Genomic DNA, 21,994 nt, shown 5'->3' with positions numbered 1-21,994 from the left:
TAATATATAATTGATATCCAGAATCTAAGGGAGAAATTGGGGAGGAGGTACACCCAACTAACCACATTTCCTTAGAACCTGGACATGTGGTACTATCTGAATAAAAACTCATGTTAGCACATTTTAAAATCTGTGTGTCTGGCATAATTGAAAAACAATCTATATGTGTAAGAAATGTTACGAAATATATGAATGGTTCAAAGCGAAAAAATAGGGTAAAATTGCACTATCAGGAAAAATAATTGTTATATTTAATGAACAAAAACTCAATCCTTCTTCTCCATGTAGGGTGAACCTGGTGCCCCTGGTGAAAATGGAACTCCAGGTCAAACAGTAAGTATTGACTACTTCATTGTAAATTTAAATGTGTACACTCTTTGTGAGATGGAACTTCTTTAATGTTCTTGCTAATCACTGTATTCTTCAGCATTGTATTCTTTGATATTTTTCTAATAGCCTTCTGATACTTAAAAGAAATCCACTACTGTTTAGTTGGAATTAGAAGGCAACTTATTTATTTTTAGTGTTATTCTTGTACAGGTTGGAAATTGAACAAAGCAAATGATGCCTGTGACATTTTTTAAATTAGCATTCTGGATTTTATTGAAAATATTTCTGCTTCTAGGGAGCCCGTGGGCTTCCTGGTGAGAGAGGACGTGTTGGTGCCCCTGGCCCTGCTGTAAGTGCTTCCATTTCTGTTCAGTTTCATCCTTTTAAAAAATCTTCTAATGACTGTCATTTAAGTTTCCACCTGATCTTCCTCTTTATTTTCTTTCTAGGGTGCCCGTGGCAGTGATGGAAGTGTGGGTCCCGTGGGTCCTGCTGTAAGTTTTGACACTGGGGAATTTGAAAGGAGTTGAGAATGTGGGGTGGGAGCTGTCTTCTTCACTAATCTCTTATGAAATAGCATCATTTCAGACACTTTACCAAATGTTCTGTGAGGTCTTTTGAAGGCTCCATTTGTACGTAGTGTAAGCCATTTATAAGTACCTGAACTTTTGATTGATGTGTAAAGCAAAATCTCCCCACCCTGGATACCATGAATGTCTTGACTTTGATGAGATCCTAATGACAACAGACTGGCTGTCAATTTTTTTTCTTTACTAATATAAATAGTGTCATGCCACTGTAAGCAACTTCGATCTTCTGTCATTGTTATTGTTTCCTTAATTTACTTGGAGGAAATTTCTTATCACCTTCTGCTTTGATTTCAGGGTCCCATTGGGTCTGCTGGCCCTCCAGGCTTCCCAGGTGCCCCTGGTCCCAAGGTAAAAACACTGGTGACCATTGTCACTACTTTGATAAACTTTTTACTGTGATGTGAAAGATTGGAACTGTGTTTGCAGATAGAGAGATAATTACAAAACAATTACCTTAATTATTGCTTCCCTTCAAAATGGACATAGAATGACCTGTTTTCTCACTCTACGTTTGAAGTAGATCGTTTCTCTGCACTGTACACTGTGCACTGTGCCCATCGATATAGATGGCAACATGGAAACTGATTCTCCCAAGTTAGTTAGGACTGACTGAGAACCAGAGTCAATCACAGAGACCAAAGGAGAGGGAAGGTAGTAACAGTAGCCAAGATGGCAGAACCAGGCAAGGAAAATAGGAAACCAAACTCAAAATCTTGCTGTAATAAAACAGATAAGAAAAGTAATTGCAATTTTCATAAAACTTGACATCTTAAAAACAGATATGGGCCAGGCACGGTGGCTCACGCCTGTAATCCCAGCATTTTGGGAGGCCGAGGCGGGCGGATCACGAGGTCAGGAGATCGAGACCACAGTGAAACCCCGTCTCTACTAAAAATACAAAAAATTAGCCGGGCGTGGTGGCGGGTGCCTATAGTCCCAGCTACTTGGGAGGCTGAGGCAGGAGAATGGCCTGAACCCGGGAGGCGGAGCTTGCAGTGAGCCGAGATCGCGCCACTATACTCCAGCCTGGGCGACAGAGCTAGACTCTGTCTCAAAAATAAATAAATAAATAAATAAATAAAACAGATATGCTGTTTATGCTGTGTCATTATTTGTTGGTTAAATCCTTGGTTTAATTTCCTCTTTTAGGGTGAAATTGGAGCTGTTGGTAACGCTGGTCCTGCTGGTCCCGCTGGTCCCCGCGGTGAAGTGGGTCTTCCAGGCCTCTCCGGCCCCGTTGGACCTCCTGTAAGTAACCGTTGTCTTTAACCTTTATTGAGTAGAAGAAAACGAAGGTAGAGTAGGGAGAAGAAGAAGAATGAAGGTGGGGTCAAAGAAGAACAGAAATATTCCAATTAACTGATATCCTTCTCTTTTCCTTTTCCTCATAGGGTAATCCTGGAGCAAACGGCCTCACTGGTGCCAAGGGTGCTGCAGTGAGTATATCTGTGTAGCTAAAATGTGCCGCTATGATTTTAAAGGCATTTAATGTGTACTGCCTCTACAACCCATCACCTCCCTAATGGACCACACTGCATTTTCCTTCATAGGGCCTTCCCGGTGTTGCTGGGGCTCCTGGCCTCCCTGGACCCCGTGGTATTCCTGGCCCTGTTGGTGCTGCTGGTGCTACTGGTGCCAGAGGACTTGTTGTAAGTGGTCATGACTGTGGGTTCTCATCATCCTGAAATACCAGCTCTGCCATTATTTCATCACTATCTAGACTTCCACTTGTAGTTTTATTATTCCTATTTTTCTCTTCCTTAGCGTTTTTAGTTTATATTTCTTATGTAAGTGTATGTATATACACTCCCATCTGCTATTTGCACACAGACACTCCCCTCCTGTTATCTTGGATCATTACCTCAAGGTAAATGAGGCAAAGTTCTACAGTATCAGTTTTGTCCCTTTGACCAATACCATTCCCCTGTAGGCAGTTTAAATATGAACTGGGTACATTTCTTAGAGAACTTGAGCTTCTCTTTACCTTGACCCACAAATATTCTAAGAGATTTGTCTGCAAGAGAGTTTCAACATGTTTGTCATTTGACCACTGTTCTGTATTGAACCCTAGGGTGAGCCTGGTCCAGCTGGCTCCAAAGGAGAGAGCGGTAACAAGGGTGAGCCCGTAAGTAGCTCTATCATCACAATTTTATAAAGTTAATTGTTTTTTTTTAATTCCAGTTTCTCCAGCTGGACATAGTATAAAAATTATTTTTTTTACTCCCTCTTCTTTTGTTGTTTTCATTAAACAGGGCTCTGCTGGGCCCCAAGGTCCTCCTGGTCCCAGTGGTGAAGAAGGAAAGAGAGGCCCTAATGGGGAAGCTGGATCTGCTGGCCCTCCAGGACCTCCTGGGCTGAGAGTAGGTTTCAAATGCTCCCAACATCCAAACACATCAGAGGCAGATAATGACACCCCTTCATTGGGAATTGGTCAAAATTACTGACTCTATTTTCTTAGGCAAAAAAAGCATCTGCTTTCCATCTGCCTTATTAAATCAGTGACTCTCAATTTAATATGTTATAAAATGGCCTGGAAACAATGTTGACCTACTTTTGCAGGATGCTCATCTAAAAATTCCTCTAGGGGTTGGGTGAAGTGTTTTGCATTGGTTTGTGTCTGTATCTCCCCTGTAAGGACATCATGCTATTTTAACAAACTCTACCTTATCAAAGTCCAGAGATTTCTTTAATTCCCTCATGTACTTTCTTGCAGGGTGGTCCTGGTTCTCGTGGTCTTCCTGGAGCTGATGGCAGAGCTGGCGTCATGGTAAGCTGTCCATCACTTACTTCCTAGAAAGGAACTTGATGCTTCTCGTGGTGGTTGTGTCATTAGCTTTAGCATCCTCCTCCTCTATCTCTTTTTTTTTCTTTTCTTTTTTTTTTTTTTTTTTTTGAATAGGGCCCTCCTGGTAGTCGTGGTGCAAGTGGCCCTGCTGGAGTTCGAGGCCCCAATGGAGATGCTGGTCGCCCTGGGGAGCCCGGTCTCATGGGACCCAGAGTAAGTTTCAGACTGATTCTGAGCAAACCACACCTGGCATTACTTCCTTCTTTAAAGGGTTGGTTAATATTGAAGATAACAATAAAAACATCAAAAGTAAATTTGTTAGTAGTCTTGCTGACAGTCGCATTTTTAACTTAACTTTATCAAAGCTCAGTAGATATTTTCATGTATTTAATTAGTTCATACATTTTCTATTTATTACTTGATACAATGGCTATGAGGTTTTTGGAAGAACAGATCTATTTTAATATATCCAAATTAGGTTGGTTCTCCTATCAGCATGAATCTTTTATCTTAATTTGTGAGTTTTATATAAGGTGTTCATGAAATGTATTAGGACTATACATTATTCGTTTATTAGATTCATAAGTGAAGTCATTTTCCCAGCAATCACAAAGTGCTATAATGTATTCAGCATCACACTAGCTATGGAGAAATAACCTCTAGGTCCATAGACACACTAATCCATAGCAATAGAGTAATTTTTTGCCTCCATAATCTCTTATGGGTGAATATCAACTGTAATTGTATCATAAACAAGCAATAGCGACACCAAATATAGCAATAAGAAGTCCACTTCGGAAATTGCTTGCTAAAAGTATTAGTTTTTCTATTATGAGGTAAATAACGTGATACATTTTGCCCATATAGCATGTTGCTTAACAGTTTCTTGAGATATCTATAAATGGGTGAGTTGCACTAAATTTCTGTAAAAGGAAAGCCACAAAAAAATAGAAGAAAAATTTCAGAACTCTTCACACTTCCCAGCTAGTGGCTAATATTCCGAATGATTTACTTTAGGCAACAAACAAAAAGTGGAGGGAAAAAGTGCCTTTGTTAGACTTCAGTTAATCTGAGGCTTGAGTATGTAAGTTAAAGTGCCAATATAAAAGCATCTTCATTTATTTTATAGGGTCTTCCTGGTTCCCCTGGAAATATCGGCCCCGCTGGAAAAGAAGGTCCTGTCGTAAGTATTGCTCATTTTCCATTATATTTTCAAGGACACTTATTGCACCCTTATCAAGTCTATTTTGTGGCTTATTTATACATGAACACATTGAAAATAAATATCAGACACATATATCATCTGGGAATGCAGAGTAATAGATTGTAATTATGGAGTCCAAATGAATGCAGGACTAAAAGCAGAGCAGGGGAGAGAAAAACATGGCAGGGAAAATTGAAGCAGGTGACAAGGGGATGACAAGAGAAGGGAACGAGGGAAATTGCGTACATACGAGATTGAATTGGCTATGTGTGTACCGACATCCTAGTTAGAAAAGGAAAATGGATTCATAATTTATTGACTCTTTATACAAGAAGCTCTATGCATTCAGAAAACTATTCTGTTTCATCCGTGGCAGCATCATAAGCTTGAGGTTGTGAGAATATGTTGACACTGAGTAAACTTGAAATAACTCTGCTTTTAGGGCCTCCCTGGCATCGACGGCAGGCCTGGCCCAATTGGCCCAGCTGGAGCAAGAGGAGAGCCTGGCAACATTGGATTCCCTGGACCCAAAGGCCCCACTGTAAGAATCATCACAACTTTCTTACCCTCAGCACTTTTTGTGGCCACATTTTACCAAACTCTAGTATTTCTCTCCTGCAAATCAGTCCAGTCTCAGGGAGTTTCCTTTCAACACAGGAAAACTGCAGGCCACTATCACATTAAGAGTTTACCTCCAGTGTATTCTTATATCCCTGCTGAAAATCCATCTCCTGAGCCCCATGCTTCCACAGACACAGGGACATCTTACTGTACATGGAGCTGCATGGTGACGGATCATTCTTAGATAACAGAATCCACAGACTAAGGAGCTCAAAAGAACACAAAAACAAGCAGGAAATCAACATTCCAAAATCATCATGGTTAATTTGACATTAAATGTATAAGGCTGTTTTTTGTTTTGTTTTGTTTTTCATTTTTTCTATAGGGTGATCCTGGCAAAAACGGTGATAAAGGTCATGCTGGTCTTGCTGGTGCTCGGGTAGGTGCTAACTTGTGTACAGATCTATTCACATAGCATTCATCTAAGAACCACACTTTTTTTTTTTTTACATCATCTGATATCATTTTGTCAGTTTCTTTTCAAGATGGCATCCCCAGGGGTCCTTTTACCATCATAAAATGCCTTTTTTAAAAACCAAATTTATAAACCAGTGAGCAAAAACAAATCAGAATATCCATTAGGTCAAAAATACAGAAGCCCTTGGCTTTTATTTTATTCATTTTGTAATTAAAAGGGTATGAATATGTAGTAGCATTCTCTGGCCTTTATAAATTGCCTTGTATCTACATACTTTGCTTGATTCCTATCAAAAGTTAGTAGGCAAACCCATAAACATATATACCTACTATGTACCCACACAAATTAAAAATTTAAAAAGTTAGTAGGCAGTATTTGGGCTTTGGTGGGAACCCACAATGAGTTTAATTCATGCTAAAATGACAAACTTGTTTTAAGGAAGTAATACATGAGGCTTTGAGACATCTTAAACTACCTGGCTTACAGGTAACCATCAGCCTTTCTGTTAAACATTTTTAGGGTGCTCCAGGTCCCGATGGAAACAATGGTGCTCAGGGACCTCCTGGACCACAGGCGAGTATTCCTCCCACTCTTGTGCTCTTCTGCACTAGAATGTGTATAGTCTCTCAAACTGACCATCTCCATTTTTCAATCCAAAAGTTATATAGCTAGATAGCAGTGGTGACAGACGTTGCTATTTATGCTCTCTTTCCTGTCACTTTCAGGGTGTCCAAGGTGGAAAAGGTGAACAGGGTCCCGCTGGTCCTCCAGGTTTCCAGGTAAGTCAACTCAAATATACACAATACTGCCTTTGGTCAGCCTATTCAGCTATAAATCACCATACTGTACCTCTCTCCTCCACCACAATAAACATGATTTCAGGACCAAAGCAAAGAAAGGTGCATTTTTTTCAAACAAACTTCTGTGTCATGCTTTAATAACATACAATCATGCTCATATTGGTATTTGGTAGCCACCACCCTGAAACTCAATTATTAGCAAATCTCCTGAACATAGCCATAGGATTGAGATTTGTATTTCTTTTCATTTTTAGGGTCTGCCTGGCCCCTCAGGGCCAGCTGGTGAAGTTGGCAAACCAGGAGAAAGGGTGAGTAAAACAAGTAATAGTAAGTGGTAACTACTAAACTTGAGAATTTCCCCCTGTTTAATACCCCACTACTATGCAATTATAATATGTAAAAGAAAATTTCATATTTCATATGTTAATGATAGTGTTTTACATATGTTGGTGCTGATGGAGAGAATGAGCCAAATTACTTTAGTTCTGATTACTTTGTTTTACAGATTTAATGAAACATCACCTTATGAAAGTAAAATCTATCAATGAATATTTTATTTAATAGCCTTACTTTTTGTATTATTCTTGATAACATTAAGATACAAATTATTTCCTTCCCCATAGTGAAAAAGTAAATGCACAATTTTCAATCAAACTAGATCCTGAAAAATTGCTTTTATATTTTTCTTGGCATTCAGACGTGACACTGCTATCCACAATCAGGGCATGAGTTCTGAGTCATTTTCTCTCTAATTGTGATGAATGTGCCTCAATTTAGTTACATTCTGTGGCCTGGTCTCCTTTATCAACAGTGGGGCACATTAAGGAGACAGCTGGTCAGTGATAAAAGAGATACACTTGGGTATACAATTAACTAGGTAATGTACAGAATATGATAATTTCTCTTAAGAAGACGGTCTGTCATATAGCTAAAAATAGGCAACGTCTAATATTATTCATTATTATTTATCTTTTTATTGAAGGAAACAGTCTGTTTTGTCACTTTTTTAAAAAGCAATAAACTAAATAATGGGAAACAAATTTTTTGACACCAAGTTCTGGGATGGATACATTTTTGTCACCAATAAAATTCTCTCTTTCTGTATCTTTCCATACTAAAAGTTTTTCTTATTAGCCTGTGTACTTATACACTCATGTAGATAGTGCCAGCTTTATTTCACTCTTTCAAAATTTTTCAAATATCTTAATCATAAGTGAATTTAGAGATCACACAGAAATTTCATGCTTTATTCTCATGCTTTGTCTAGGGTCTCCCTGGTGAGTTTGGTCTCCCTGGTCCTGCTGGTGCAAGAGTAAGTGTTACTTCATTACTTTCATAAACTCTAGCAATGTGTTTTACAAAGTAGTAGTGCTTTCTCCTTAAAGCCACTGATGACCCTGCAACAAGTCTCTGATGCCCTTCTACAGTCAGACGTAATCTGTAGAGAGAATTAGATTTCTAAGTTGATAGTAGAATTTTTTGTTTCATTGCTCATATTTCCTATCCAATAATTACATAGTTATAAGAAACATAAATAAATCAATATATATATGTTATCATCAGTGATTTATATAGACAACTATGCTACATTTGTGACAGTGGCTCAACTTGAGCTAAGGAAAAATAATATCTTACTAAGATCTAAAGTTAATTTTGGCAATGTGTATTGATGTTCAAAGCCTAAAGCCCAAATTATGAGTAGTCATATAAAGAAAAAAATACTTAGTTTCTCTGTGGGTATTAGCATCACTGAAACAATTAATCTGCCCTGAAAGTATCCCATCATGTCACTAGTTAACACACATGTAGAAAGCTCAAAAAACCAACTTATAACAAGGTCCTTTGAAACAGTTACAATGTGGACCTATGTGATAAATATTTTGGGCTACAGAATGCTATGTTCTAGTGATATTTAGATGTAAATTGGGAGATATTTAGATAGGCATAGATTACATATACAAATACATGTATCAAATATAATACATATGAATATTATAACTATTACATCATTATTACACAAGGTTATAAAAAGGGGACACAGATAGGAGAATATCTGATCTTATCTACATCTGCCATTGCTATTCAACTAAAATGACACACAATCTTTTCCTTTAAATAATACACATAACTGGCATCTGTTTTTACCTATGGATTTATCACAGAAAAGACTCCCCCCAAAAGAGGAATGAATTGCAAAAGTTGGATATTATACTCTAGAAGCAACAAATTCTGGAGTTGTAGTCATGGGACATTAGAGCTAAATGACACTTTAGAGAATATCTCATCAATCTCTTCATTTTACTAGTGGAGAAATTAGGAACAAAAGAAACTTTAATTTGCTAATAAATGCAGAACGAAGATTCAGAAGCTACACAAGTGTAAACTCTCATATGTAAAATAGTATCACTGAAAGTGATGAATGGTGCAACACTTCTTCTAATCACTTTTTTCCAGGGGGAACGCGGTCCCCCAGGTGAGAGTGGTGCTGCCGGTCCTACTGGTCCTATTGGAAGCCGAGGTCCTTCTGGACCCCCAGGGCCTGATGGAAACAAGGTAAAATCTTATGTTTTACATATTACTGGTTTGGCCCAGTCTGCCTAGAGTAAGTAGACCCTTTAAATAGAAATATAATTGCTTTTCAGATTTTTATTTATTTCCAGTTCTGTGATGACTTCCCTCTCAGTAAAGAGCAATCTGATTCCAGTGGACCTGAATTATTCTAAGCAAGCAAACAATAGGGAGAACTGTGGGGAAAATTCTGTGTTCCCCAAACATAAATGAATTAGTATGGGTTGTCACTCTTTTCTCATCACACTGTTTATACTTTCGTTTTAATCTAGAAACATTGTATACATTGGACATTATTTTCAGAGAAAAAAACTTTTTATCTTCTTAACATCTCATCCCATAAAGTAAAATTTCAAAAAGTAGTCTGAATTTTAATAATAAGAGTTTATGATGATGAAAATTCATTGTGCAATACATTCACACCAAAAATTTGTCTGGAAACTTGTGTTCCAAAATAGAATCTGTGGTTTCGATTTTAAAATAGATTTAATATACATTCCTGAAAAAGTGATTACCTTAACCACAATAAAAAGAAGACAACTCATATTATTTTAATTCTTAACTCTAGGGAAAAAGTGTAAACATCAGTTGCAAAAAGCTATTTTAGTGTATGGAAGGAAGTTCTTGGGAAAAAAATAAAAACGTAAGACGGAGAGAGGAAATAAAGAAACTTTCGTTTTGTGAGGTAGTACTTTCAAAGGGATCTATTTATCTCAGAAGCTAGTCAACAGGTTTTAAGTACGTGGAATTGTAGGGTTTTATGTGAAAATGGAAGATACGGTCTCTACTCTTAAGGAGATTAAAACATAAACGTCTCCTCAATTGACAGGGTCTCTTCCATGTTTTCTATCTGGGCTAAGAGACTTATCCTTGAAAAATGTCTGTGGGTAAACATTTTTTACTCTCTGCTTCCCATTGTCCTATCCTCTTCTTCTCCGTGCCTACCATCCTTAAGAGTATTGAAGCAGGTTATAGAGGAATCACAGCTGTGCACTCCCACTACCCTCATCTCTTCAGTCACCGTATCATTAACAGCATCTCTCTCTGCTATATTCTCCCTCCTTTCAATAGTCCAGACCTTCTTTGTGTTTCAAAGCAGGCAAGAAGCCTGTCTAGATAACTGTTTAAATTGGAATTCTTCAAGAGTTTGATTCTTCATTTTCTTCTTTCTCCACTAAAATTGATTTCACATGTGTTTGACTCAAGGGTGAACCTGGTGTGGTTGGTGCTGCAGGCACTGCTGGTCCATCTGGTCCTAGTGGACTCCCAGGAGAGAGGGGTGCTGCTGGTATACCTGGAGGCAAGGGAGAAAAGGTACCCTCCTAGTGTTGAACTCTATTACGTATTGTTGATGAACTCTAGCGAAGAAGGCTGCACAAGGATGCCCAAGTTTTCACAATTCTTGGCAGGTGGTCTGGTAGCATTTTGATATCTATCTATATACATTTCCCTCTGCCACCTAGCACCTACACATTTCTAAACTCACTAATCTGGCAAAATTCCTTTCTACCATGGAATTTCACACAAACAGATGGTGTTGAGTAATACATGAGGCTCATTTTAATGCCACTAACAATAATGCCTCATCCTGCCCTAATTAATGGGAAGAAGCTATATTGAACAGCTGTCAACCGTGCTGCTGCATTAGTTATGCCATAAGAGTGATCAGGCGCTGCAGCCCATTGTGATGTTGCCTTACAATTCTGTCCACATGAATCTGTACCTTGCTTGATTATGCTTCAGGAGAGTGTACGGAAATTAGAAAAGATTGTTTAACAATAATCTGGAAATGGCCTTGAATTATTTTTCCTCATTATTTTTCTCGATTAACATTCTACAGAATGGTAAGGAATCGAGACATTGCTAAAAATCTTAAATGACTGAAGGTATCATAGCCTCTTCTGCAAAAAAGAAAAAAATTTTATATTAATTTTGATTCAAAATTTTGGTCAGAAAACAAAAAGTTGCTCTTGCTTTATGCTTTCAGGGTGAACCTGGTCTCAGAGGTGAAATTGGTAACCCTGGCAGAGATGGTGCTCGTGTGAGTAGAATTTTGTTTGTATGTTTGTTTGTACTTAGATTTTTTTTTTAACGTTTGACTTGAGAAGTTTTCCAAATTAGAACTACACACACTTTCTTTATCAAGTTTAATAAAATAATATTCCTTTCTCTCCTGAGTCTATGACTAATAATATCATTTTACTTGTTTCAAAGGAAAAATTCAATGGGATTTAACCTCTTTAAAAATAATATCCTGACTTTTCTAACTTCCCTAGCGTCAACGATACCAAGTACAAATGATAGACCAAAAGCTTTAGGTTTAATAGAACATTAAATGATTGTTTCAAGTGATATCAGAGATTTAAATAAATAAATAAAAATAACTCTCTTAGGCTTTAGGAAGCCAGAACCTCTAACAAGGTTCTATAGTGATTCAAACCTACTTCCTAGAAATTTATCGCCCAAAGAGCAGCCCCAAAGATTAGCTGTTAATGCCATGAAGATGCCGAAGATAGTCCCGTGACAGTCTAATTACCTTATCTAGGGGGTCAGCCTCATGGGTCTTCCAGGCCACAGTTGGCCTGGATTCCTTTATTCACCTCTCCTTCGGAGCTGAAAACTGACTATAGCACATCTGTAATAGTCTTTCTTTTGAATCACATAGTTCTAACAGTTTCAAACAAGGCTGCTCATTTGCTGCTCTCCAGGGAATTTTATAATAGCAGAAAGTTCAGATCTCCCAAATTTCTGACCTGCTATTGACTTACACATTTCCATAACCTTTATTACTCGAGTACCCTCCTTCTGAGAGTGGCTTCTAATAGTCTTGATAATTAGAACCAAAATGCATCAGAGGCCTTCTTGATGTCCAACCAGAGTGCAGTAAAAGTGTTCAGTCACTGTATAAGCACAGTCAAAAAGAATGACAAGGTTTACTCTTGATGATACAGGGTGTTATTAATAAGACATGTTTCCTTTTTGGTACTAGGGTGCTCCTGGTGCTGTAGGTGCCCCTGGTCCTGCTGGAGCCACAGGTGACCGGGTAAGCTTGAATTTTCACTGAGCCAACAGCAATATCTAAAATTTCCTGCCTTCCCTAGTCCCAAAGAGCCCCAGCAATTCATTTTTATGGCTTGGTATAAAGCCTACTTATTTAAAAACCTAGCTATTGTGATAGGGCAGCAGGAAACAAATGCTGTGTGTTTAAAATTACTTTTCCCTTCCTATAGATGTGCCAGCTATCTGATCTATACTCTAATCCCTAGCATTTGTTTTAAAGTCTTTCCATGTTGTGCATTAACAATATCCTAATGTACTGAGGCTTCTCAAAGCCTTCAATTATAACAAAAAAAAAATCAATATAATAGTGTGCCCATTTCACATTGAACAGTCCACTTAAAATAGATCTTATTTATTGTATTGCAAAGATTGCCACAAATAGATCAGCCCCATGTCCATCTAAAAATTAAAATGTCCTCATCCTGGTATTGTGGGCACTGATTTATAGTGTTTTCTCAAGTGTACAAGCCATACCACTTAACCCCCAAAATGAATATAGCATTAAGTAAAAATCCACTTCATTTTACTCTGTGAAATGTAGATGAGTTTTCTCCTCCACGGCAACTACAGACTCTGACAATAGCCCACTGTCCACCACTGTTGTCTCTGCCTCCCAGTTTTTGAGCATCTATGTCAGGCACATTAACAGACTCATCTTTGGTCCCATTATAGGGTGAAGCTGGTGCTGCTGGTCCTGCTGGTCCTGCTGGTCCTCGGGGAAGCCCTGTAAGTAAGAACCTGGGTCATTTTGGATACTCACACCTCACGATGTTTAGACATTGATGAACCTAGGATTGATAAGACATTTTTAAATACTTTCTCCCACCTAGGGTGAACGTGGTGAGGTCGGTCCTGCTGGCCCCAATGGATTTGCTGGTCCTGCTGTGAGTATCACATAATGAAGATTAATCTGAAAATATCCTAAGTTGGGGAGTAGAGTGGGTCGGAGTACCAGAACTCTAACTGTTTCTTTCCAACAGGGTGCTGCTGGTCAACCTGGTGCTAAAGGAGAAAGAGGAGCCAAAGGGCCTAAGGGTGAAAACGGTGTCGTTGGTCCCACAGGCCCCGTTGGAGCTGCTGGCCCATCTGTAAGTTGAATTCACTGGTGGTCCACACAGCAGCCACCCACTAGATCTTACAATTAAACATATATTCGTCAAGTGCCTACTATGCAACAGGGAATACACCAGATAGAAGATGGAAAATAACGGAAGGGTTAACATTTGCACGCTGTTTTACAATGTATAAAAGTTTCATAAATATTGTTTTATTTTAATTCTCTGATAACTTCATAAGGGTGGTAATATTGAAGAACATTCTGACACAGATAGTCATTTTTTATGTCCACATTTTCTTCTAAGAGATGTGGGAATGATCCCCTTGAAGAAAAGAGTAACATTTATAAGAGTTTGTTTGTGATTTGACCCCACTTTTTTCTTTGCATTTAGGGTCCAAATGGTCCCCCTGGTCCTGCTGGAAGTCGTGGTGATGGAGGCCCCCCTGTGAGTATTTGCAATGGACTCTCACCACTTTTCTTTCTTCAGAATCTATTAAGGACACTTGAAGGTTTTGACATTTTTGGTAAATTTGGACTACCATGAGGAAACTTTTGAGATTCAAGTTCATTCTATTCAGAGCAATTCCGATATCGATGTTAACTTGAACTCAGCTGGAACTCAGTGTATGTTGCTATCACCTCACTTGAGGTAGTAACGAAGGTGGGCCCTAGGCAGTTTAATTGTAAAGTAGGAAAAAATATTTCTTTGGTGTCTTTCATCTGTTTATTAATATGCCCCTTCTTCTGCCTGACCATGTCCTTCCCCTTTGCAGGCAATGCTATGACAACAATTCTTTAGAGACCCAAAAATGAACTTTACTGACTTCTTCTCTCACTGGACAGTGCTGAATGTTCTAGGTCATTTGTTATTCTTCTGTTCATGAATACCATTATTTATTAAGTGCCCATTTCCTTACCACTCAGCCAGGTGGTAAAGATAGTTATTAATGTATACACATTAATGTGTAATAATGACATAGTATCTTAGCATCATACCTTTACAACCATAAGATAATATGTCAGCATTTCAGAAAGGACCATCCAAACCTTAATGCAAAATATGGGCATTGCAACTGGTGGCATGCTGGTAAGGAAGATGTGTGGAGAAGGAGGGCCTTCAGGGTCCTGGCTAAATAATACCCTATATAAATCTGCCTACCTCCTACTCCTTGGTCTATCCCTGGTCACATGTACTGATTTTCAAAAAAAAAACAAAAAAGAAAGAAATTCCCATCTTACCCAAATTCTTGGAGTTGATGTTGACTGTGGAATTCTAATGTGCTTGGTTCTTAGGGTATGACTGGTTTCCCTGGTGCTGCTGGACGGACTGGTCCCCCAGGACCCTCTGTAAGTAAATCACTCCAACCATGTGTCTTCATTTACTCTAGCCAAAAGACCTGGCTTCTGGTAGAAAACTGGTAAGAAACTCTTCATGAAAACACATCACTAATATTTACTATTACTCTCCTGGTCTGAAATCAGTTTTTCTGAACCATTAAGATGTTACCATCATACATTATATTTTATAATATCAGTTTGAGAGGCTTTTACTCATGTGAACCCCAGTCCTCTTTCAGGGGCATGGTCTCTTTGGGAAAAAAAAAAATGAACAGTTTTAGCCACATATCAGATATTTCTATATTTAATTACCCTTTATGGCTAACATTCTGCCACCATTGTTAAGGTATAATTGTTCCTGAATTTAAAGGTGGTTTGGCCTCTAATTTAATTCTGAGTCAGACTCTCCTGTCAGGACTCAAGAAAATTTAATTAATTACCAAGGATTAAGTCTTCTGGTTAAGGTTTCAGGGGAAAAAAATAGCAAAGATGTTGATTTCTTGGAATCCTTTTACAGGTTCATAACAGAAAAATATTCATTCCCTGTAGACATTTAATTAAACCTAGTTGAGAGCGTGTGTGATTCCTCAATTATGAACAAAATGCCTCTATTGGTTTTCTTTAAAAAAAAAAAAAAGAAAAGAAAAAAGAAAAGGCAGAGTCCTTCAAAACTCAGAGTCCCATTCATTTATCATTAACTCCTATCATTCTACATAGTTCTGATTCCAATATGCCAGGGTACCAGTGGCATGACATTGTTTTTCCTCACAGAAATTTGCCATAGTCTCTCCTCCATTATTTGGTTTGTTACAGCCTCATGAAGGAAGACAGGAGTTGCTTCTTTCTGCAAGAAAGAATGTTAAAAACTATAAATATTTCCCCAAAATGGCCAGGGTATTATTTTATTGCATCACATTGTTTGCATCTTAAGATCTAGAATCTTTGCCTCTCTCTTCCAGGCCCTTGCTGATTAACAGAAAGAAAATGACCTTGTACATTTGCTCATAGGGTATTTCTGGCCCTCCTGGTCCCCCTGGTCCTGCTGGGAAAGAAGGGCTTCGTGGTCCTCGTGGTGACCAAGGTCCAGTTGGCCGAACTGGAGAAGTAGGTGCTGTTGGTCCCCCTGGCTTTGCTGGTGAGAAGGGTCCCTCTGGAGAGGCCGGTACTGCTGTAAGTGATTTCCAACTCCTCTTTCTTAATACTTTATGTTGAATTAAAATAAAGCCCCTACACAAATCTTCAAGTGGCATCAATTTGTTGATGAGTATTGTAGGCTCTCAAGTAGAGCTCAACTGAGCCAGGAAATCTGTCCAGCACACACTGAGGGGCTGTGGCTTCCACAGATTCTCACAAAGCACAAAATTGGGAAGACAATAAATGAGGAAACTCAGTTTTATCACAGCGGCCCTTTAAGCTATTGAGGGCACCTTACTGGTACCAGGATTAGAACGGAGTCCCATTGCTGTGGCCATTCTACTACAAATTAATCAATCTCAGTAAGTTACCAATTTCTTAAACGTAACACTGTCCAGTACTAGTGCTACTCTGAAAGGTGCCCCTAGTAGACCTTAGATGCCAAAGTCAAAATTTGCTTCCTTTTGAGATACTGATTTTACTGATTCCCTTTTTGTTTGTTTGTTTGTTTGTTTGTTTGTTTTGGGATGGAGCTCCCCTGTGCTGCCCAGGCTGGAGTGCAGTGGCATGATCTCAGCTCACTGCAACTTCCACCTCCCCAATTCAAGCAATTCTCGCCTCCCAAGTAGTTGGGACTACAGGCACACGCCATCATGCCTAGCTAATTTTGTATTTTTAGTAAAGACGGGGTTTCACCATAGTCAGGCTGGTCTCGATCTCCTGACCTCAGGTGATCCACCCACCTTGACCTCCCAAAGTGCTGGGATTACACAGGTGAGCCACCCCACGCAGCCTGATTTCCTTCCTTTTGTGTATATACCCAGCAGTGGGATTGCTGGATCTTATGTAGTTCTATTTTTAGTTTTTTGAGGAACTCCTCTTACTATGTACAACTATAATGTATCCATAATAATTTAAAATAAAATTATTTTATTTGTTTCCCTGCCTCGAGGCCATAAAAACTCTATTTCACCACCCCAAGTGTCTTTATAAATCTCAACCACATATTTTTAAATGTTGTGCCATTGGTCTCAAGGATGAATCAAATACAGAAGTATACATGCCAAGATGTAAACTCACTGTCATCACTAGAGAAAAGATATCCGAGGATATTGCCTAGTAATATGAGGTCATTAGCCTTTTTCTAAGCTGAAGACAGTTTATTCTCACAATCTTCAAGCCAACCTGTTATCACCCAGGCTCTTACCCATAATACTCAGTATTTTTTCTCCATTTAGGGACCTCCTGGCACTCCAGGTCCTCAGGGTCTTCTTGGTGCTCCTGGTATTCTGGGTCTCCCTGGCTCAAGAGGTGAACGTGGTCTACCAGGTGTTGCTGGTGCTTTGGTGAGTGCTTGACAATATTCTGACTCCATTAACATAAGAAAAGATTTTAAAAGCTGCCACTTCAAATGTGACAGATTGATCACTGAATAACTTCACTTAAGATTTTTATTCATGGCATTTTCTTTATACAGATCACATGTCACTTGTCTAAGAAGCTTTAATACCACCTTACTTAGACACACACTATAAAGACACAGCGTAAAATTATGCAGAATGATTTTTGTTCTTTCGACGCGCTTAAGAACGATACAATCTCTAATTGCATTTACTCCTCTGCAATATGAAATGCTGGCATCATTTATCCTGTAGGAAGAATGAAACTCTGGAAGTTCTGAATCATTCCATTAAACCTTATACGTGACAACAACTAGAAACCATCTCATCTCCATAAACTCTATCAACTTTATGAATTCATTTCATTTGGGATACTAAATGACACGAGGCTCACTTTTTACAGAGCAACATCCCGTGATTACATAAAGCTGGCCATCTACACGTGGAGAAGGAGGGCAGGGATGATACTGATGATATTTCTTACCACTGTGTGACCAATTCACATTCAATTTACCTTCTTTCTTCAACTAGAATCTCCTGAATAGGGTTGTTTTGGAGGGGAAGGTTAGCATTCTGTCAAATGAGGGGAATGTCATTTTATCTTCTCTGCCTATTTAGGGTGAACCTGGTCCTCTTGGCATTGCTGGCCCTCCTGGGGCCCGTGGTCCTCCTGGTGCTGTGGGTAGTCCTGGAGTCAATGGTGCTCCTGGTGAAGCTGGTCGTGATGTGAGTCCAACACTTGGTTTGTAAAATAAAACCGAGCAGGATTTCATTGTGTGAAACTTTATGTCCTCAGCAGAGGTTCTCTTGTTCCAAATTTCTGAACAAGATGGTCAGCTTCTTCATAATATCTACACCTAGTATTGAAAATATGAAAAACTGCTTAGGCCAAAGAATGGACTTTTCAGTAGCACACTGCAAAATTGGGCCCAAGTATTTAAAACATCTCTAAAAAATATCTAGGTTGGCAGGTTTTTATCCCTAGTTTTAACAGTCTGAAAGAGGGTTCATTACTACTGAGCACTGGAAGTGATGAAGACAGAGTAGCCACAACATAGGGGCTGGTAGGCAGCAGAGCCTGCCAACAACCTTAATTTGTGTGGTGTCTTCACAGGGCAACCCTGGGAACGATGGTCCCCCAGGTCGCGATGGTCAACCCGGACACAAGGTCAGTACACTTTTCATCTTTCTCTAATTCAGTAGTGATTAAAATACAACCCAGATTGATGCTAAGTTTCATTTTGCCTTTGATAGGGAGAGCGTGGTTACCCTGGCAACAATGGTCCCGTTGGTGCTGCAGGAGCACCTGGTCCTCACGGCCCCGTGGGTCCTGCTGGCAAACATGGAAACCGTGGTGAAACTGTAAGTTTGTGAATATCATTCCCTCAGTGCAGCATTCTCGTGGGCTTCGCTTCTGACTTCCTCACACTTGAGGATGGTGGGAGAGTGGGGAGAGGAATCTTGGGCCTGGCTAAGTTGTGTTTTTCTTTTCCATTTCACAGGGTCCTTCTGGTCCTGTTGGTCCTGCTGGTGCTGTTGGTCCAAGAGGTCCTAGTGTATGTACATGCTGAAGATTTCTTTACAAAATTAAAATGTAGAGAGAATCAGTCCAAAACATCCATTAAGAAAATACACAATATTTCAGCTAGACTTAATATTTTTAAAACATTTCAGTCCATGCTGAGAATTGATACAAATAACTTGAGCTATTTTGAATCTCTTCTGCTTGTTTGTATTAAAAGATTACAAGGATCTAGCCACTTTACAGATAGCGCAACTAAAGCAGATTACTAGCAGAGGTGAGAGCTTAGCTAGACCTTTACATGTCCTGAGTTACCTTTGTAAACGAATTAAGTAGTATTTGTGGTGAAGTGAGTATCATTTTTTTAAAACGGTAAGTCTTATCCATCCTTCTCTTTTTTTATAGGGCCCACAAGGCATTCGTGGTGATAAGGGAGAGCCCGGTGATAAGGGGCCCAGAGGTCTTCCTGGCTTAAAGGGACACAATGGATTGCAAGGTCTGCCCGGTCTCGCTGTAAGTAAACTGTAGCCATCTCGCACATAAACTGACCCTGAAGGCCTTCAGCTCAGAAGGATTTTCATATTTTCACTGCTATTGTTCCAATATAGCCTATGTAATATCCATTTCCCATTCTCTGGCTAACTCCATCTCACTCTTGGAGATAATGCTATTTCATCCCAACGTGAAAGGGGAGGATTAAGGGAGATAGAAATATACATACATTAAAATCTCCTGGCAACAATGTCCTTCAACCCCACTTAAAATAAACATAATTAGAGGAATGACTAATATTGCACTGCTGAAATAGGTTGTGAAAAAAATAATTGAATATAATAGACATAATGGGAGACAAGAGCCCCACTTTACATTTTCAATTTTCTCAATCCGGAGTCCATTTAAACTAAAGTTTCCCATTCAATTTGGAAAAAAAAAAAATCTGTCTCTTGAAATGTGCTCTGAAAGTGTGATTTTCCTATTCTCTCTTTAAAGGGTCACCATGGTGATCAAGGTGCTCCTGGCTCCGTGGGTCCTGCTGGTCCTAGGGTAGGTAGACTCAAGAGAAGACAATTCATCTCTGAAATAGAAGCTAAAGCGAGCAGTGAGCCCCAGGCTGCTGCTCCCTTGGTGGGATTCACCAGCTCACATGCACTTGGTGTCTGTCTTTCTTAGGGCCCTGCCGGTCCTTCTGGCCCTGCTGGAAAAGATGGTCGCACTGGACATCCTGGTACAGTTGGACCTGCTGGCATTCGAGGCCCTCAGGGTCACCAAGGTCCTGCTGTAAGTGTGATTTGGGAAAATAATAAAGAAGATCACTGACCTGAGGAATATTTTCTTCAGACTAAACTAAGACAACTATGACAACCCATTAAAGTTAGCCCAATTTCAATATATCCTCTAAAATATCTGGAAATTGTCTATATGCAATGGGCTCGTTAAGCCCATCCCTGCAAGTATGCCTGGGAGCACGTTATTTATTTATTTGAATTTGATTATTTTTTACTTATTAGAACATGCTTCCGTGTGAAGCTCAACGAAAATCTGCCATGGATGTCTCTCACTGTAACAAAGTATAAAGCCTCTCCTCTCTCACTTTCACCTTTGCAGGGCCCCCCTGGTCCCCCTGGCCCACCTGGACCTCCAGGTGTAAGTGGTGGTGGTTATGACTTTGGTTACGATGGAGACTTCTACAGGGCTGACCAGCCTCGCTCAGCACCTTCTCTCAGACCCAAGGATTATGAAGTTGATGCTACTCTGAAGTCTCTCAACAACCAGATTGAGACCCTTCTTACTCCTGAAGGCTCTAGAAAGAACCCAGCTCGCACATGCCGTGACTTGAGACTCAGCCACCCAGAGTGGAGCAGCGGTAGGTCAAGATGTCCAGACCAGACTGACCCTTCTCACAAGTTGAGCTTTTCAAAATTAGTTTCCATTGACATTTAGAGTGAAAATGCATTTGGGTAAAGATTACATTATGTGAAATCACACACAATTAATGAAGCATCATCTTCTCCCAACCAGCACCCAACCTCATTTCTCTTAAAATGTATTTTTGCACTTTTCATAGTAATAAGTACCCTGATTTGATTTTTCATGGAGGAGGGGAGGGAAGGAACTGTCTAATCTTAAAAATAGCCACTCTCTTCTTCTTAAATGTGGGGTAGACAATCAAAAATGTTACTTAGGAGAGTCAGTATCTTTCATTAGTTATTATTAGAATCTATGTTCTGCTCAATGAGAAGTTTCATGATCTGAATGTTATTTTCTTAAAAGGTTACTACTGGATTGACCCTAACCAAGGATGCACTATGGATGCTATCAAAGTATACTGTGATTTCTCTACTGGCGAAACCTGTATCCGGGCCCAACCTGAAAACATCCCAGCCAAGAACTGGTATAGGAGCTCTAAGGACAAGAAACACGTCTGGCTAGGAGAAACTATCAATGCTGGCAGCCAGGTGAGGAATCCCCACAAACACCTCTCCTTCTGCTAAATAATATTTTGGTAGAACTGTTTGTTAATTATCTGCATTTTAATCTCTGACAAAAATGGGCTTATTAAAAAAAAAAAAAAAACCTGTTCATTTCCTGGGTTCCAATTTTGTCCTAAATTGCACATTAGAAGATGGATTGATTGGACACATCCATGTAATTCAAAGTTATTATTCAAATTTGACTTAATTGGTAGTCATTGAAAAAACTGACTAATGTCATTTAGTGTGAAGGAGCACTGGCCAGCATATACCCCACACTCATGCATATGCATTTTCAGAATGTGAGCAGCTTTTCTGAATTTTTAATCAAACCTTTTCACCAACTTTACTGAATGCCTACTGGAATTCCATAAATTACAAAATTACAGAAAAAGAAAAATGTCAGAATTTCTACCTCCTCATTCTCTTATTCTAAAGAAGAAAGCATATGCAAAAAGGATTAATTGGAACAGATAATGTTTTTAGATGACCTTGCTTCAGTCTACTAGGTCTTTTGTTCATCTGGGTAACTGATATTTCAAAGACAAGTGAATTAAGTTTTCTTTGAAAGTACCCTTTTCCTAAGCTTGGCTCTGAGTCCACTCTTCCTGAGATCTTTTTTTTTTTTTTTTTTTTTTTTTTTTTTTTTTTTTTTGGGTCCCTTCCCCATTTACTGGAATTTTTTTTTTTTTTTTT

General features: G+C 39.2%; 1 protein-coding gene across 2 annotated transcripts in view; it reads left to right on the top strand.

Moving 5' to 3' along the window:
* Positions 1-21,994, top strand: part of COL1A2 (collagen type I alpha 2 chain) — a 37,185-nt gene that overhangs the window by 13,001 nt on the left and 2,190 nt on the right. The window contains exons 13-50 of one of the 2 annotated variants that reach the window (XM_025378627.1): positions 289-333; positions 626-679; positions 780-824; positions 1,215-1,268; positions 2,070-2,168; positions 2,312-2,356; positions 2,471-2,569; positions 2,992-3,045; positions 3,173-3,280; positions 3,634-3,687; positions 3,820-3,918; positions 4,835-4,888; positions 5,352-5,450; positions 5,856-5,909; positions 6,468-6,521; positions 6,674-6,727; positions 7,003-7,056; positions 8,016-8,060; positions 9,203-9,301; positions 10,523-10,630; positions 11,304-11,357; positions 12,306-12,359; positions 13,049-13,102; positions 13,207-13,260; positions 13,357-13,464; positions 13,825-13,878; positions 14,727-14,780; positions 15,780-15,941; positions 17,144-17,251; positions 17,924-18,031; positions 18,420-18,473; positions 18,560-18,667; positions 18,808-18,861; positions 19,233-19,340; positions 19,818-19,871; positions 19,998-20,105; positions 20,433-20,691; positions 21,099-21,283. In XM_025378627.1, the coding sequence (XP_025234412.1) occupies positions 289-333; positions 626-679; positions 780-824; positions 1,215-1,268; positions 2,070-2,168; positions 2,312-2,356; positions 2,471-2,569; positions 2,992-3,045; positions 3,173-3,280; positions 3,634-3,687; positions 3,820-3,918; positions 4,835-4,888; positions 5,352-5,450; positions 5,856-5,909; positions 6,468-6,521; positions 6,674-6,727; positions 7,003-7,056; positions 8,016-8,060; positions 9,203-9,301; positions 10,523-10,630; positions 11,304-11,357; positions 12,306-12,359; positions 13,049-13,102; positions 13,207-13,260; positions 13,357-13,464; positions 13,825-13,878; positions 14,727-14,780; positions 15,780-15,941; positions 17,144-17,251; positions 17,924-18,031; positions 18,420-18,473; positions 18,560-18,667; positions 18,808-18,861; positions 19,233-19,340; positions 19,818-19,871; positions 19,998-20,105; positions 20,433-20,691; positions 21,099-21,283 (3,117 nt within the window). The remainder of the gene's footprint in view (positions 1-288; positions 334-625; positions 680-779; positions 825-1,214; positions 1,269-2,069; positions 2,169-2,311; positions 2,357-2,470; positions 2,570-2,991; positions 3,046-3,172; positions 3,281-3,633; positions 3,688-3,819; positions 3,919-4,834; positions 4,889-5,351; positions 5,451-5,855; positions 5,910-6,467; positions 6,522-6,673; positions 6,728-7,002; positions 7,057-8,015; positions 8,061-9,202; positions 9,302-10,522; positions 10,631-11,303; positions 11,358-12,305; positions 12,360-13,048; positions 13,103-13,206; positions 13,261-13,356; positions 13,465-13,824; positions 13,879-14,726; positions 14,781-15,779; positions 15,942-17,143; positions 17,252-17,923; positions 18,032-18,419; positions 18,474-18,559; positions 18,668-18,807; positions 18,862-19,232; positions 19,341-19,817; positions 19,872-19,997; positions 20,106-20,432; positions 20,692-21,098; positions 21,284-21,994) is intronic. The other variant, XM_025378628.1, reaches the window with a different exon arrangement.

Source organism: Theropithecus gelada, chromosome 3, assembly GCF_003255815.1.
Source record: "Theropithecus gelada isolate Dixy chromosome 3, Tgel_1.0, whole genome shotgun sequence".
Taxonomy (NCBI): Eukaryota; Metazoa; Chordata; class Mammalia; order Primates; family Cercopithecidae; genus Theropithecus; species Theropithecus gelada.
Note: the sequence above shows the minus strand (reverse complement) of the source record. Positions and strands in the feature narration are given on the sequence as shown.